The following is a 17,949-nucleotide window of genomic DNA, read 5'->3' as shown; positions in this document are numbered from 1 at the left end:
TGTCACTTTCATTACAACAATACACATATTAAAATAACTAGTACCTAATCATTTTTCTGTAAATTTACTTCCATATAGAAGAGCTACCCAAAATTATTGTCAGCTAACTTCCTTTTCCGTACTCCTCCTCATGCCAATTTTCCTATTGTTTTCCTTGCTCTTTCCCTTTTTTTTTTACACCTTAATACATTTGAAATTTGATTTTATTTATTTTCGGACACACTCGTTTTGAATTGTGGCCCCGGAGAGTGAGAATCGGCGAGGGGAGTGTGGGGGGGGGTGAGGGAAAAACCATTAAAGAAATTACATGTTGTTGCCGGCAGCTCCTGTCCGCAGGATGGATGGATGGATGAGTGCCGAGGGTGTTGGGATCGAAGCAGAAGGATGTGCCACTGAAGCGGCGAGCAGATGGGGTAAATGCAATCGCATTGATGTTTAAAAAGCGACGACTATGGCGCTTAAATGTCTGCAAATGGGCGTTAACATACGGTCGCTTTTGTGCGGGGGCTGGGGGGCGTGGCTCGCCCGGCGCTCGTTTTGTGGGCTAAAAACATCAAAGTGATTGAATTGTTGCGATTGCTTTGAAAATCAAGAAAAGCGTCCTAGGGGGTGGAGCGATTACACTATGCAGCATCAAAAATTAACCTCGATGAATGCTATATTTTTGGATTCGTTACGAATTCCCAAGTTAAACTGCGTTTTCCTAAAAGTTCCCCGACGCAAGGATTCTTAGCAAAAGGACCTCAAAGTTCGAAAAATGCTGAAATTGACCAACTTTGCGGAGCTCTCAGAGGCAAATGGATGCATGGCTTGGTTCGAAGTTAAAGTTTTTTAAAAGATACACCCTTTATCTTTCAAACCCCAAACATAAAATAATTTTAGGATTTTTTTTAAGGCAGAAATAAATTCCAAAAAACATAGTCAAAAAACTGAAAAACATACAGCTGCGGTCAAAATAGTAGCAGTGTTGCCGCCTTGTGTTGTTAAAAGTTTGATGTTGTAATTTTTTCTTATCCAATTAGTCTAATAGTAAAATTATAATCAATACAATGTTACCAGGAAAAGATCAATTACAACAACAAACTTTTAAATACACAGGGCGGCAACACTACTACCATTTTGACCGCAGCTGTATACATTTATGTTTTTTGAATTTGTTTTCTAGAATTTGTTTCTGCCTTAAAAAAAATCTTAAAAATTTTTTAAGTATAGGGTTTAAAAGATAAAGGGTGTATCTTTTAAAAAACTTTAACATCGAATCAAACCATGCATCCATTTGCCTCTGAGAGCTCCGCAAAGTTGGCCAATTTCAGCATTTTTCGAACTTTGAGGTCCTTTTGCTAAGAATCCTTGCGTCGGGGAACTTTTTGGAAAACGCAGTTTAACTTGGGAATTCGTAACGAATCCAAAAATATAGCATCCATCGAGGTAAATTTAAAAAGCACTAAAAATGCTGCACAGTGTTATTTTCGGCGAGAGGGTCATACAAACCATTTTCACATGTAAATTAAATTAAAACGTTTGTAACTGTTAATAGAAAAAAAGTTGATTTAATTTTCATTCAACTTCTTTAATTACTAACCTCTTCAAAAATAAAAATAGTTTAATGAGTGATATAAACATCCGATCATAAAAAACCAATTAAATAGTAAAGTGCCTTTGTAAACACAAAAGTCCTTACATTTTATAATTACCACGAATAAATAATGTGTTTTTTGTAAAACTATGTAAAATGCATAAAAAAAAAAGCGTCTAGTTAAAAAAAACAATTAATAACATAAAATCGAATTATCCGATTAGCTTTTTCCATTTATACACATACATATGTCATGTACAATATCTTTTTCCAATTTCCCCCGATTTAAGTTGCAAATGCATTTTAGCTGTTTGCGTTACCACCACATCGATTGCACATAACTCTCCATTGCAATAAATACAAATTAACCGGGTCGAGAGAAGCTCCATTGGCATTCGAGTGCAGCCCACTTTCTGCTGTTTCTGTTCATCGCGTTTGTTCACCAACAATTGCCATTAAAATTTAAACCACAGCAATTATTATTAATGGTCGAGCCAGATCTTTTTATAAATGTATTCAAATTGTTGCAATAATAAGAGAATGGAATCCTGTTGGCAGCCATTGCGGCTATAATGGGAGAAATCAATGGCAGTAATTTTAACGTCATTTTAATGCCTTTTCTGTGTGAATATCGGGGAATAAATGCGATAGGCGTACTACTTAAAACTCTGTTGATGAGATATTCCGATTTACTTTGAGTGAACCGGATATATTGTAAAATAAAAGCGATTTTAAATATGAGTCTTGCAAATAAAATAATATTTTAACCATTTTAAGATCTAGAAAGGATGGGGCAGGTGTGAAGAAGTTTCTCCAAACTGAACCGAGTTCTCACGCCTTTTGTGTTCATTTTTTCTCCCTGCACACTTTCTTAATTAACCGGCGAACATCTCGAATTTCCAAACACAAAAGTGTTAAAAAAGAACATCAGGGCGGCGAATTGCAAGGCGATGAAGATGGCAAAGGATATGGATAGATGCGACTGATACGAATCACATTAGCTAGATTTGCATCAGGATTACGCGTTGCCCCGGACAGGAGCACTCGGCACCTCGGCACCTCGTAGCAACCTAAGCCCCGGCATTGTGACGATTGTCACAAATCAAGATCCTCCGAATCTGGGCCAGCAGCACTCGAGATGGCAACAAAGACCTAAGCAGATTTGTGCTAATATGACGGCATCTGTTTGACAATGAAAGTGCGAGGGAGACGTCGCCCTCGAAGGGAAATGAAAAGGGACGGGGCGAGGTGCGTGTGAATGTCGGCAACGCCTTCGAAAAAATCCCCGAGAATCCCCCGAATCTGCTCATCCTGCAGAGATCCTTCGAGTGCGGCACACGAGCACCGCTTTTCAAGTGCCCAAGTGTTTGTTTAAATTATGCAAATCTGCGCAAATCCAGCGGGCGGAGGTGGAATAGCGATACGCATCCCGATCCGAAATGGTCTGGTCCCTCGCAGACAAAGCGACGTGCACTTTTAATTGGTAAAAGTAGTCCAACTGTCTGGGAATTAGTGCAGGGCCATGGATTTGCTAAGCGTGCGCGGGGAGTTCCTGGAAATCCCCGGTATACACACACTTTTCGGGGCCCCTCAGCAAGCTGCCGGTAATTACTTAGCGCTGCCTTTTAACGCAGCCCACGACCCCAGTGCCGAGGCCCCAACTCATAAACAAGTTAACGACCAAGTGCACTGGAAAAAAGACTCGTGAGAAAAGTAGAAAAAGGGGAAAATACCATATAAGGTTCAGATAAATCATGATAATTGAAAATGTTTAATTAATAATTATACATTTTATTTTGATCCTGAAATACTTTTAAACTGAAAAGTAAATTAAAAAATATTATTTTTCCATACAACATTTAGGTAAATCATAAGAATTGATAATGTTTAATTATACATTTTATTTTGATTAAAATAATATAAGATTGAAAAGTAAATTAAACGAGGACGGAAGCTAACTTCGGCAAGCCGAAGTTTTAATACCCTTGCAGATTTGACTAATGAAAACTTGACTAAAATAGCAACATGAATTAATAAACAACAAAATATTTCAAATTGAAAAAAATAAAAATTTAAAATTTTTCACCCTATTGTTCCTATGGGAGCTATATGATATAGACGTCCGATCGGCACGCGCTTTTACCCTGATCAAGGTACGAACAAAAAAATACGATTTGGAAAGTTTCATGGGAATAGCTTATATTTTGCGCGAAATATCCTGAAAAACGACAAATTTTTACCGATTTCACCCTATTGTTCCTATGGGAGCTATAAGATATAGACGTCCGATCGGCACGCGCTTTTACCCTGATCAAGGTATGCGTAAAAGAATAAGATTCATGTCAAAAGCTCTTACACTGAGCGAAATATCTTCATTTTGTGAAAGCTATATCCGATTGTTCCTATGGGAGCTATAGGATATAGACGTCCGATCGGGTCGGCTTTCAAACTTGATCTGCGTACACATGTTTTAGGACGACTGTGAAAATTTCAAGGCGCTAGCTTTTAAACTGAGCTCGCAAACGGTATTGAAACAGACGGACAGACGGACAGACGGACATGGCTATATCGACTCCCCTATCGATCCTGATCAAGAATATATATTAGGGCGGGTCGATTTGTATGGGGCCGAAAAAAGTGATGAATCGTATAGGGGGAACGTAATCTTTAAAGGATTCTAAGCCATATTGTCGAACATACTTATGGTCTAAAATGATGTTTGACCCCCCCCAAACGCGAATGAAAAATACTGTTTTTTTGAGGAAAATATCATAGTAGTCAGCTCAGATGTATTATTAAATTTAAAATAAAAATTTGAAATTGATATTCAGTACTATAAATGTGCTGACTACTATGATATTTTTCTCAAAAAAACAGTATTTTTCATTCGCGTTTGGGGGGGGTCAAACATCATTTTAGACCATAAGTATGTTCGCCAATATGGCTTAGAATCCTTTAAAGATTACGTTCCCCCTATACGATTTTTGGGGTCCCAAATCAACCCACCCTAATATATATACTTTATGGGGTCAGAAACGTCTCCTTCACTGCGTTACAAACTTCTGACCAAAATTATAATACCCTCTGCAAGGGTATAAAAATACTATCTTTCTTAAATATATTTCGATATAATAATCTCAAACTGATAAAGCCCAAGGAATATTATTATCAAAATAAATACATAAATATGGAGTTAGACCATTTATTTTACATTATTTAAAACATTGTTTAATAGTACTTTTCCCAGTGTATTTTTGGGCAAGGGAAAAGGGAATGTGGAGAGGGCTGAGTAGGTGGGTAGCCACTTGGAGCGCGTAATTTGCGCCAAATTACAGATGAAAAGCAGCGAAAATTGTAAAAGCGGGCAAACGAGGTGGGGAGTTGAGTGGGTAGTTACCACCCCTTGCCAGGGGGATGCCAAATTTGGGGGAGGCACGAGCGTAATTGCAAACATGGGAATTGACTAATTGCGGGAAAGCCAGAGAGTCGAGCGTCATTGGTGGACCCATCAGCAGAAGAGCAGGGCAACTGCCACTCGAGATCAGGAGGGAATGGTATGTGGATATGGTTCTGGATTAGAAAACGGAACAGGGGAACTAAGTGTGTGGGCGTTTTGCTATCCGTCAGATGTTTTGCCAACTTCAGGCCAAATATGCAAAAATATTTGGGCACGAATGTGTATCTTTCTTCATTGTTCGGATCCCGATGCGAACGCGGCGGCATCTAGCTGGATACAAAAGTATCTAGATCGTGCATTGAAGCCGGGAAAAGACAAAACCCAAACCATCCTTGAGGGAGAGAATCCAAAGCCTGGAGATTTGAGCCGCTTTCGGGCATTTAGTGGATTAACGAGCGGCGAACAAAACACATGTAGTGCAAATAGTTGGACGGGTAAGAGGCTCATTACCATTGTGCGGCGTGTGCAGTGCGTGGTAAATATTTTGCTACACTTTCCATTATCCACTCACAAAGGACGTGGCAGGACAACAAGATGGACCAGAGCAAATACGGATTCTGAGGGACATGGGGCGGTGGTTTTAATAAATCAGAGCTACGCATGTAAGCAGGGCGGAGGTTATCATAGGAGATATGTTGATCTCTTGTCTTCAATGGAAGAATATCTTCTTTGACTAGATACATTTTTGAAAATTACGCATTTTTTAAAGACTATCATTCTGGGTTTATTAAAAAAATTAATTTAATTTAAATTGTCTTAATGGTTTTAGAATAAACCTAAAATCTTACATTTAATACGTTATTAGTTATAGGTTTTAGTTATTTAAGTTGTAATGGTTTTAAAAATAATAATTTAAAATACTTTATAAACGCACATTTTTTATTTCCTGGTACTACAAGGATTTCCTTATAAATTAATGCACTAGTCACAAAAACAATATTAAGAATAAGGATAATATGTAGGCCCCTACTTATATTAGAGTTTTACACTTTTATCTTACATTTAATAAAATTTAATACAATTAACAATTAGAGTTGACGTTTTACATAATTGTTGAAAATTTAATTTCAATTAGTTTAGTTATTTTAAATAAAACTAAATTACGTTGTGCTATCAATTATTTTAAGACATTGTGGCAGTTCGCTCAACGACTACATTTAATTAAATAATAAACAACATTATTAACAATAAATAAATAAATTGAAAATCGCGCCATATTCTTATCGAGATATCGATTTAAAAACATCGATAATGCCCTGAACGACGCTCACTCGATAGTACCATCGATGTTTTCCCAGCTCTAACTCTCAGCTGTCAAAAGTTTTGTTTTTTAGCAAAAGTTCTGCCGGCTTTTGGTCAAATTCTCACTTAAAATAAGCCTTATTGATACGTAATTAGTTAGACTGCAAAGAACAAGATGTCTTTCGTGGGACGCACACTGATTCGCAACGTAAGTTGATCGAAGGACCGAGTACTTTTCAAAAACATGCCACAGCGATTACGTAATTGGCTGAACCCGCGAATCCATCTGAAATATTTGTTATGCATTGCAGGTGCCGCTGTTTGGCAAGGCCATCCTGAGTCAGCAGAAACAGTTTGCCGCACGTCTGCTGCACCAGAGTGAGTTAAGATCCCCGATATTTAGACCCATTTACAGGGTGGTCTTTTGGTTCCAAGTTAGGAGTTCATTGGTACCTGGCAGCAGTGATCTGACCATATAAAGGGTTTAGTCTCAGTGTTCTGAAATACTTGGTGTATTCAGCATTATAGTCTATTTAAGATCCTATTTCCTAGTTTTTAATATTGGTTATTCATATGTACATGAAGAGATAAACTTCCAAAGCTCGAATTTTCTATAGAAGGACTATCCTATTTTCTGGCTTTCAAGATTGGTTTTTCATATGTACTTTAAGAAGACAAACTTCATTACTTTTTAATTAAAGTAATTTCACATTACTTTATTAAAATAGAACAGTTTTAACGTGTTTAAGCGTAAGCCTTGCATTTACAATATAAATTTTAGTTATGTAAAATCTAATCAACCAGTTTTGCTTTATAACTTAGTGGTTTGGAGCTTTAAATACCATCTAGTAAGCTGGAAATTCTCCTTTAAAGTTTTCTACTATTTTTAATTAATTTTGTAACCCCTTTTCCAGCCGCTCCCCTTGCCGCAGTCCGCGTCCAGCAGCCCGCTCCCGATTTCAAGGGTCTGGCGGTGGTGGGCAACAGCTTCCAGGAGGTGAAGCTGGAGGACTACAGGGGCAAGTACCTGGTGCTGTTCTTCTACCCACTGGATTTGTGAGTTCTATCTCTGTACCACTAAATCCCTGTACTAACCTTTAATCCCATTCGCAGCACATTCGTTTGTCCCACGGAAATCGTTGCATTTAGTGAGCGGATCAAGGAGTTCCACGACATCAATGCCGAGGTTCTGGGCGTTTCCGTGGACTCCCACTTCAGCCATCTCACCTGGTGCAATGTGGACCGCAAGAACGGCGGAGTGGGCCAGCTGAGCTACCCGCTCCTCTCCGATTTGACCAAGAAGATCTCCGCCGACTACGATGTGCTGCTGGACAAGGAGGGCATCTCGCTGCGCGGAACCTTCATCATCGATCCCAATGGCATCCTGCGCCAGTACTCCATCAACGACCTGCCCGTGGGCCGATCCGTCGACGAGGTCCTGCGCCTGATCAAGGCCTTCCAGTTCGTCGAGCAGCACGGAGAGGTGTGCCCGGCCAACTGGAACCCCAAGTCGAATCCGGCCACCATTAAGCCCGATGTGGAGGAGTCCAAGAAGTACTTCAGCAAGCACGGCTAGAGGATAATTTGATTATTTCTAACACACCTGAAACATTCACTACACTACAAAAGAAGACTCGAAGAATAAAGAAGAGAGAGATTGGAAATTCTAATTTGTACTTCTGAATATGCGCGATAATTTAATCAAATTATTTTTTTTAATATCGTAGATATATGTAATTTTATTAATGCGGATCAGATTATATATATTTATGAATGCAAGACACATTCATTAATTTACAAGAAATTGAAGGAACACTTCTTGAATTATTTAATTCCGTTCTTTATTTGAAGCATCGTAAAATAAAAATTAGTTTTGTAGGTTTATCTCAATTATCAATTATGGTGAAAGCGATTAATGTGGTCGGGGAATAGTATTATGTTTATAATATACCTATATAATATATTTTCGACTGCCCAATAATGCTTGAGTGCAAGACACGTTCATTAATTTCCGCAAAATGTAATCACCGGCCATTAAAAGTGAAATCACAAATCGAATTATTTAATTCCGTCCTTTATTTGAAGCATCGTAAAATACAAATTAGTTTTGTAGGTTTATCTCAATTATCAATTACAGTGAAAGCGATTAGTGTGGTCGGGGATTAGTATTACGTTTACAATTGATTGCAGGGACAGTCTCATGCGGTTAAGCACTTTCGTCGGAGCAACTGAGCATCGCTCCCATTTAAAATCCACAAGATCAAGTGGAGGGCGGCGGAGGTGGCGGCGGCTGCGACAGGCTCAAGGTTGGTGGCGGCGGGGCGCAGGGCGGAGGTGGAGGCGGCGCATAGCCGCCACCCCAGCCACTGTAGGCGCCTCCGCCCCACGGCGGCATTGGCGGGGCACTGGTGGTGCCAGGTGGCGGCGGTATGAGCGGGGGCAGGGTGCCCGGTATGGGTGGATTCATCGGTTCCGTCGCCGGCGGCGGCGGTTGCGGTGCGCTCATCCAAGGCATCAGCGGCGGCGGCATCGGCGGCGGCGCCTGGGAGCCCGGCGGTGCCGGTACATAGGCCGCCATGGCGTGCTCCATGCCCAGGCTCATGCCGTGATCCATCGCTGCCATGCCGTGACCGTGACCACCGTGCTGATCCAATCCCATACCGTGCTCCATGCCCATGCCGTGATCGTGCGCCGCCGCTCCCCATCCGCCCATGTCGCGCTGGTGATCTCGCGACGACGAGGAGCTCGGTGGCGACTGGATGGCCTGCATTTGGGAGGGCTTCTTATCGAAGATGCTGTAGCTGGCCCGGTGCAACTGGGGACCACTGTTGGCCGGCGGTTCGGGCTTGGCAGACGCTGCTGCCGGCGGCGGTCCTTCGCCCAACTCTGCCATCAAGCTCATGTACTCCTCGTCGATCTTGGCCTGCGAGTCCTCGCAAGCCATGCCCGGTGCTCCGGACCCGGGGCGCTTGTTGCGGCAATCCTTGGTCAAATGGCCCGTTCCGCCACACGAGGTGCACACAATGGTGTTCGTGATGATCGGCTTATCGGGACACTGCCAAGATTTGTGGTCCGTTGAGCCGCACGTACAGCGCTGGATGTCGTTCTCCCGCAGGGTTCCGTTCAGCTGGGCCAACTCGCGCAGCTGCATCCTGCGCAGATCGTTGTGACCCTCGGGCACTTCGATGCCCTGCCGGATGACGTCCTTGATCTTGTCCACCGCCTTGCGCACCGCCTCCGGATTGGGCGCGGTGATGAAGGCATGCAGCGGCTCGTCCTCGCCCGGCAACGGTTGGCCATCCTTGCGCCCCACTTTGCCCTCCTTCACCGATCCCTTGCCGCGAATTATGATCTTGGCGCCCGTATCCTTCTCCATTGCCTTGAGCGTGTTGCCGCGCGGCCCGATCAGCAGGCCCACGAAGTTGATGTCGGGGTGCTGCTCCTGTGGGATTAGCACCTTGTCGCTGACTCGAGTGACAGGCGGCCTAGAAATAGTTTAAATTAGACATTGTCTGAAGTACTCCAAACTATAAACCAGAGACCGAAAATAATGAGTATTTTTTTTTTGAGTAAAAAATAAAAATCTCCATTTTATGAATTTTTTGTAAGCGAAAAAAAATATCACTCAGAAATAATGATTATTTTGTGAGCGATATTATTTTGCTTAGAAATATCACTCAAAGTTAGATTGCAGCCGTCCTACGCGGAATTTTACAAAGATTTAAATGTGCTCTTGTAGGTAGAACCACGGAGAACATATCCAGTAAAGAAAAATAAATAAAAAAAAAATAAAAAAATAAATGTTCTTAGTAAACCGCTTAAAAAAAACAAAAACAACTTTTTGTATAAAAAAACAGTTTCTGCGGGAATCAAATTCTTGCTTACAGCTCGGTGGACAAACACACTAAGTGCAATAGTTCATAACATCTTGTTAAGTCCTAAGGTTGATACAATGTTTTGTATTTATGCATACCTCTTGTGAACTGAAACCCGCGTTTTAAAAAGTTTATACAAAGAAATCACTTTCTTTTATTAACTCGATGTGTGCTCCGTGGTTCTACCTACAAGCACAAATTTAAAACTTTGTAAGATTCCGTACAGAACGGCTGCAATCGCACTGATATTTTTTTTTGCTTACAAAATAATCATTAAATGAAGATTTTTATTTTTTCACTTATAATGATTACGGTCCCTGCTATAAACCCCACTCACTTGTAGTCCGCCGGTGGCTTGAACTCGGGGTTCACCGTCTGCATCTTGACAATCAGCTGGTGACGCTGTTCCTCCAGTCGCTTCCTGTAGCGAAACTCACGGGTGTTCAGCCGCTTGCCATCAGAACTGTAAATGGGCTCCGGCGAGGGGGACCTGCGGGCGAGAGGAGCAGAGGGAAGAGGCGACTTTGGTGAGACGGATCTTGAGCTCATCGGCGAAAGGATGCTCTATTGGCGCTAGACTTAGTGATCTTAACCTACGTACTAACAAATAACTTTTATCGAATATGCTGGAAGTTGCAAATCAAATTCATTAATCAAGTGGTTCATTAGCATTAGCAGAAAGTAATTATTCGCTGGGAAATTGAGAAAAGAAGAATTTTGATTAATTCGTTCGATTCGGTAGCTGTTTCTATTTCGTTTCTGTGTGTCTGTGTCTGTCGCACCCTGGATTTCTTTGCGAGAAACCCGAACTACCGGGACGCTTAGTGGAAGAGAAGAAGAGTTGACATTAATGAAAATGTAGAATCTATTTCGGTTATCGCCAGGCGCTTACTTATTTGTTGCCCTTTTGGATGGGATCATTCAATCGATCACTGATTTGATCGCTGTCTCTAGAATCCCTTGAAGAGTATCATTAGTTAAAAAATATATTTTCGGTAATCAAATTAACTACAAAGCCCAGCCCATTCGGTTAGCCTCCAGACAGCCTTTGGATTTATGGGAAATTTTCGCCTTTAGTTTAAGAATTAGTTAGGATTTACACGCGCGGCGTCTTTGATTTAAATACACGACTTCCTTGTTAATACTAAATACAGTAAATGTCGGTTATGTAAAGAATTCTGATTGCCATTATTAAATCTCATTTTTAGAACATTTTAAAACATCTTCCCAACCGATATCTACTGTATTTAAAAATGAATTCAGAGTGACACATCACCCAGTGAATCTTAAGATAATAGAGATATTTGTGGAACCCCGCAAATCAATGGCATGCCACAATGAAACCTGTTGGAACCATGGACTCATCCTTCCGGCCGTCTTTTCCGGGAGGGTCATTGCTGCTCAGTGGGTGTCTGGTTACACGGGCGAGACCTTTGATTGAGAGACTCAGTGGGGGAGAGAGAACTGTATCAAACCTTTCTTCCGGATTCTGCGTGATGCCCAGGTCGCCGGTTCGCAGCTTGCGGCTGATCTCCTCGATTTGAAATTGAACTGCAATTAGAAGGCGTTAGAAAAGAAAGAAGAAAATCGAGCGCAACCCCGACATTAGTAAACGTCACATGCTGGTTTTCTAGAGAATTGAAGAGATATCAATTAAATGGGGGGTCAAGTGGGATTTTGTGGCTATTTGGACTTGTTTCGCTTAGTGTGTCCGCTCCTAAACTAACTGAAAATGCTGTGAGCGTTACAATTGAGTTAGATCATTAATTACTTGAGTGGGGGTTCAATTTGATTAGTTAAATAGCGCATTAATCTCTGCAAAAATAAATATAAGCCGAACAGCCATATAAATGTTCTGTATACGAGTTTTCTAGCCGATTTGGAATGCAACTCATGTCGTATCGTTTCGTATCGTTTGTGTGCCACGCCGGAATCCCTTCAAAAAGAGAACGAGAGATTATTATAAGTAGCTCAATGCCGTTTGTTGTTGGATTCAGATTTTAGATTGGTTTACGATCTCTGCACCAGCTGCTCGTCCCCGACGTCTGATTCTGAAGTGTGGCTCTCTCAGTCCCTTTCTCTCAGTTTTCATCCTTAATTTGTTGTCATTAGACTTAGAACTAGTTGTAGTGCTTACAAGCTAACTTAGTTTGCAGGATCAGCTGCGATTTGGGGCATCGTATTACCTAGATAGGCCTCCTGCTGGGCCGGGTCCAAAGTGGAGGGCAGTATGGTGGGCATGCCGGGTATGAAGGTCTTGTCGTTCTCACTGCCGCCCCAGCGCGACTTGCGCTTCCTCTTTCGCTCCGCAGCGCTGTCCACTGAAAAAGGAACATAAGTTAGTTAAATGTTCATAGTAAATACTATACCGCGAATTCTTAGGAACAAGAGGATTTATTTGTGTGGATCATACATAACTTAACTAAGAAACCTGATGATATATTCTATATTGATTTTTCAAAAGCCGCGAATTCTTTAGAACAAGAGAATATGTTTTCGTGGATTATACATCTGTACCAAATATTATACACAAATAACACCCTTGACCTTAAAAATTCGCGACGGGTCGATGAGCTGTGAAAATTGTAATAATCGTCTTATTTAAAAATCAATTTGTTTCTTTGGGTAACCTAAAAGCCGAACTGATCTACTTGAAACCCATTTGACTTAGGTCGTTTGGGTTTTGGGTATTTGTGTTTGGGTAAAAATTGACTCATTTACCCAAACCCAAACGACCCAAGTTAAATGGGTTTCAAGTAGGTCGCTTGGATTTAAGGTTTGACAAACAAGGCAGGTTACTTGTGCAGGGCTCTAGTAAATAGGGAGATATTAAAATTCCAAACTTACTTGCGTTATCAAAAGCCCCATTGCTGTTGGAGTCGTTGCTGTTCTGGTTGTTAAAGAACGAGGCGAATCCCTTGCTGCCTCCCGCGTTGCCCATCAGCTCCTGGATGGTCTGCGAAAGGTCGAACCGCGGTTCCCTTGACTCCTCCCTAATGGTTTCCAATCCCTGCGGCTGTCGGTCGAAGAGCGAGGGAATTCTCGGCTGATCGTGATCCTGGTTGAGTGAATTTCGACTGTTCGACGTGTCGAAAGGGTTAACATGTGTGCGTTCCCTGCTGCTCCTTTGCGACGGCTGATCTCTCTGGCCACCCCGATCATTTCGCCGCCGCTCGTAGCTGCGACTGCGGGAGCGGCGACGACGACTGCGGTCGTAATCATCGCCCCCTCGTCCGCCCCGCGAGTTGCTGCGCCTCGAGCGCGAATCACGATCCCTGTCCCGCTTGCGTTCACGATCCCGGTCCCTGCTGCGGGACCGCTTCCTCCGGCGGTCGTGGTCGTCGTAGTTCCGCGACTTGCTGCGATTCGAGCGGGAGTCCCGGTCACGGTCGCGATCCCTGTCACGCTCGCGATCACGGTCGCGGTCTTTATCGCGGTCATCCCGGCGCTTGCTGTCCCGGTCTCGGCTGTCCCTGTCCCTGGAAGATGAAAAAATCGGTTATTATATAAATAAATTTATTAAATTTTTAGGTTAAGGTTTTTATAGCTTAATAGTAAATGATCAGGTATATATATTATCTTTTAAAGTTCTATGTTTTAGTGCTTTACAGTAAAAGTTAAAAAAGTTTTGAAACTACTGGAAATTACTTAAGGATCCTCATTTATCATTTAAACTTACGAAACGATTTCAAGAAGGTTTCTTTATTGATATACATATGTATTACCGAGAAATGTATATAAAGGTAAGGTAATATCAGATCGGGATAAGAAGTGGTAATTATGCTGATTAATACGATAAAAAGAGGCTTCTTATTGTCTGTCTAAAATAGGGGAGGATGACATTCAAGCTGGACATCTTTTTTGTATGAGAAAGGACATCGATCGTGGAAAATGTGTATACTAAAGGGGTATTCTTGTCACCTACTTTAAAGGCTATTTTTAATGGTAAATTTATGGGTGAAAATAGCTTTTCCCCCTGAACACCCACCTTCTCTTCCTGTCCTTGTCCCGCTCCTTGTCCCTGTCCTTGTCCTTGTCCCTGCTACGATCCTTGGAGCGGGAGCGCTCCTTATCAGCGGCTCTGCTGCTGCCGCCGTTGGCAGAGGCGACGACTGCGGCTGCTCTGGCCACCGCCAAGGAAAGTAAGTCCGGCGGCGTTGCGCTCATGCTTTCCTCACAATTTTCACACCCACAACTCGCTAATTACAGCCGCGCAAAAGTCAGAACAATTGAAAACACACGTTAAAATGTAAAAACCGATTTTTTCAGTACTCGGCGTTGCGTGTGAAAATTTTTGTGGCACGGAACGAAACGAAAATGGCGACGTGGTTCAGTGTTGGAAAAGGCAGGCTATTAGTGTTGGGCATGGGTAGCTGTTACTTGTCACAGGTCACGAATGTGGATCCAGTCTTTATTTAAATATTTAAGTTATTCACTTTATATAGCCCTATATTTTATTTTATGTTAAATATTTCAGTAATTGATAAACTTATAAAAATGCGTTCACAAATTACAATTTATAAAAATATTATACAGACAGCCAGTCTCTTCGCATACTTTGAGCTAAATGTATTTGTAACCAGTAAACCAAGTGCTAGCAAGATTCTGATTTTTTTATTTACTTTTTATCTGAGGTACTTGTTTTTCCGAACGATTTTAAATGTTCTCACTTCTCACCCGTGACTGTTCCCAGCCTTAGCCAACACTGTTTTTGGGATTTCCGAAACGCGTTAGTACGTTTTCGGTTGCACGTGTGCGGTGTTTTGTTTTGCTCCATGAGCTCGATTTGATTTATCCGGTAAAACTCGAATTAAAAACCATGGTGGCCAAGGGGAAAAAGGCCAGCGCCGATGCGGTTTACGCCAAGAAGACGGTCAAGTCGTCGAACAATCCGTTCGACAGCACGGCGGCTCAGTCGAGCAATCGCGGCCGAAATCCGAATCAGAATCCCTTCGATGTGCATGTAAACAAGGAGAAGTTCCAGATTCTGGGCAGGATCTGCAAGCATGACAGGGGAATGCCGGGCGTCTCGCGGGCGAAGGCTCTCCAGAAGCGAGCCCAAACGCTGGGGCAACAGTTCGTGGTGAAGCACAAGACGAATCGATTCAGGGACAACCGGATTGGCAAGCATTTGAGTGGCGATCAGCTAACCGAGTCCGTGATGAATGCCCGCTACTTGGCCGAGAAGATGTCCCAGGTGCGGTCCAACCAGAAGGCGGAGAAGTTCAACCTCAACGACGACGAGCTGCTGACGCACAGGGGCCAAACGCTGGAGGAGATCGAGCAGTACAGGGATGAGCGCTCCGACGACGAGGAGCTGGACGACGAGCGACTAGATGGTATAACTAAATGATTACCCAATTGAACCCTTCAGTTAACTACCCTTTTTTTTCTAGCCGAGTTCACATCTGCTGCCCACTTCGGTGGCGATGGCGACACTGCCCAGGATCGCCAAACGGCCATCGATGAGATGATCGTCGAGCAAAAGCGCCGCAAGAACGAGATCGCCAAGGAGAAGGACGAGGTGTTCGATCTCACCGAGAAACTGGACGCCAACTACAAGCTGCTGCTGCCGCTGGTGGCCAAGGCCACCAAGGATGAGCAGGACGCCAAGCCGCCGCCGGATGCCTACGACAAGCTGCTCAAGGAGATGATTTTCGAGCCGCGCGGCAGTGTCACCGATAAGCTAATCAATCCCGAGGAGCTGGCCAAACAGGAGGCCGCCCGTCTGGAGAAGCTGGAGAACGAGCGACTGCGGCGGATGCGGGCAGAGGGCGAGGAGGATGAGGAGTCCGCCGCTGCACAGCCCAAACATCGTTCGGCCGATGACCTGGACGATGGTTACTTTATGGCTGGCGGAGATGTCGAGGAGGACGATACGCTGGCCTACGATTTGGATGGCAATCTGGGCACCCATCTCAATGGGAAAAAGGAAGCTAAAGCAGAGGAAAACGAAGAGGATGAAGAGGGTGACGAGGAAGAGGAGGAGGAAGACTCCGATGAGGAGAGCGAATCAGAGGTCGATAATCTGAGTGATCTCAAGGAATCAGAGAGCGAATCCGAGGCGGAAGAAGCACCTAAGGCTAGCAAAAAGAAGTTGAAAAAATCCGCTGATTCATATCCTGCCTCCCTGGACACCAGCATTCCATTCACCATCAAAATGCCAAAGACCTACGAGGACTTTACCGAACTCCTTTCCAAACACGCTGCTGCCCAGAAAGCCACCATCGTTGAAAGAATCATCAAATGCAATCATCCCAAATTAGAAGGCGTCAACCGCGAGAATGTCGTCAAGTTGTACTCCTTCCTGCTGCAGTACATCAAGGATTTGTTTGAGGATGCCAGCGAGCAAGACATTCGTGATCACTTCCAACTGCTCTCGAAGCTCATGCCCCATTTATACGAGCTAACCCAATTGAATCCCGAACGAATGTCCAATACATTGCTAGAGGTGATTAAAGAAAAGTATGCAGAGTTCAGGAAAAATCACAAGATGTACCCTTCACTGGACACTCTAATTTACTTCAAACTGGTGGGCAACTTGTACTCAACATCGGATTTCCGTCATCCTGTGGCCACTCCTTGCTTCATATTCATGCAGCACATCCTGTCCAGAGCGCGTGTGCGAACGCGTCAGGAAATATCCATGGGCCTGTTCCTGGTCACTGTGGTCCTGGAGTTTGTGTCCCAATCGAAGAGACTGCTGCCTGCTGTTTTCAATTTCCTGCAGGGCATTGTGCACATGTCCATACCCAAGCGGGATGTCGAACAGTTGGAAATCACGCCGCCCTTCGAGCGCGATGGTCCTTTGAGCAAACTGCTGGCACTTCCTGCTAGCAAGGAATGCAAGAAACTTGAGCCCCAACAACTGCAGGCTGTCGACTTGGTCACCCAAACGATAACATCCGATTTTAAAGTTCGCGCACTGGATACAACGCTTCTGCTGATAAAGGAAGCTTTGCAATTAGTGGAGGAGCATGTAGGTGCCAGCTACCTCGCCCAACCCTTCCTAAGATTGCTCGCCCGCCTGTCACTCGATTCCTATCCCGATCATGTGCATCTGCACCACCAGGAAGCCAACCAACTGGCGGAGAAGCTGGCTGCGCAAAAGATGAAACCCTTGGCTCCGGCAGAAAGGAAACCCAAGGCACTCAGGCTACTGGAGCCCCGATTCGAGGCAGTCTACGATGACAAACGGCGACCAAAGATGACCAAGGACAAGGAGGAGCGGGCGAAGCTGCTGCACAAGATCAAGCGCGAGAAGAAGGGCGCCATCCGGGAGATTCGCAGGGATACGGCCTTCGTCCAGGAGCTCAAGCTCAAGGAGACTCTGCAAAGGTGGGTGTTCTATTTATGGCGAAAATTAATTATTCTAATCCTCTCTTTTTTCTACAGTGACAAGGAGCGCCACGAGAAGGTCAAACGCATCTACCAGGAGGCCTCCATGCAGCAGGGCGAGCTCAATGAGCTGGCTCGCGCCAAAAAGAAGAAGAAGTTCTAGACGTCTTCCAGTTAGGTTGATTTTGAATTAGTTGTAGCTAGACCTTACACTAAGCTGAGAGTAAAGAGCATTGTTGCTTATATTTTAATATCACAAAATCGACCTTCACAATTGTATTTAGTACTGAGAATCTAGGTAACCTAGATTATGGACAAACAACAGGGTGGGTCGATTGGAATTAGAGCCCTGCAGGAATGGATTCAATGAATTATTTTGAATTTTTTTGTTTTATATGAATGAATTAATTTGAATTTTGAGTTTAATAGAATTGAATAAATGAATGACATGAATTTCGAAA

The 17,949-nt window shown here is 43.3% G+C and overlaps 3 protein-coding genes across 5 annotated transcripts; 2 read left to right on the top strand and 1 right to left on the bottom strand.

Moving 5' to 3' along the window:
- The first annotated feature begins 6,326 nt into the window (after positions 1-6,326).
- Positions 6,327-7,945, top strand: Prx3 (Peroxiredoxin 3). The gene is made up of 4 exons (XM_017155195.3): positions 6,327-6,483; positions 6,587-6,653; positions 7,190-7,331; positions 7,389-7,945. Exons 1-4 carry the CDS (start codon positions 6,451-6,453, stop codon positions 7,849-7,851), a joined length of 705 nt encoding a protein of 234 aa, XP_017010684.1. The 5' UTR covers positions 6,327-6,450; the 3' UTR covers positions 7,852-7,945.
- Positions 7,946-8,331: 386 nt separating this feature from the next.
- SF1 (splicing factor 1) lies at positions 8,332-14,477 on the bottom strand. Of its 3 annotated transcripts, XM_017155262.3 has the most exons (6): positions 14,139-14,477; positions 12,998-13,629; positions 12,337-12,471; positions 11,626-11,701; positions 10,488-10,640; positions 8,332-9,760 (listed from the first exon to the last, which is right to left on the bottom strand). In XM_017155262.3, exons 1-6 carry the CDS (start codon positions 14,315-14,317, stop codon positions 8,536-8,538), a joined length of 2,400 nt encoding a protein of 799 aa, XP_017010751.2. In that variant the 5' UTR covers positions 14,318-14,477; the 3' UTR covers positions 8,332-8,535. The 3 variants fall into 3 exon arrangements, 2 of the variants coding, with proteins under 2 accessions (XP_017010751.2, XP_070072204.1); XR_011418889.1 differs by lacking the exon at positions 11,626-11,701 and having other exon boundaries at positions 9,619-9,760; positions 14,139-14,476; XM_070216103.1 differs by lacking the exons at positions 11,626-11,701; positions 12,998-13,629; positions 14,139-14,477.
- A 384-nt stretch (positions 14,478-14,861) lies between these two features.
- l(3)07882 (Nucleolar protein 14 homolog l(3)07882) lies at positions 14,862-17,749 on the top strand. Its single transcript, XM_017155260.3, has 3 exons — positions 14,862-15,489; positions 15,547-17,488; positions 17,546-17,749. The coding sequence occupies exons 1-3, from the start codon at positions 14,970-14,972 to the stop codon at positions 17,649-17,651; spliced, it is 2,568 nt and encodes an 855-aa protein (XP_017010749.2). The 5' UTR covers positions 14,862-14,969; the 3' UTR covers positions 17,652-17,749.
- Positions 17,750-17,949: the final 200 nt, after the last annotated feature.

The sequence above is a fragment of the Drosophila takahashii genome, chromosome 3R, assembly GCF_030179915.1.
Source record: "Drosophila takahashii strain IR98-3 E-12201 chromosome 3R, DtakHiC1v2, whole genome shotgun sequence".
Lineage (NCBI taxonomy): Eukaryota > Metazoa > Arthropoda > Insecta > Diptera > Drosophilidae > Drosophila > Drosophila takahashii.
This window is presented reverse-complemented; position numbering and strand designations above follow the sequence as displayed.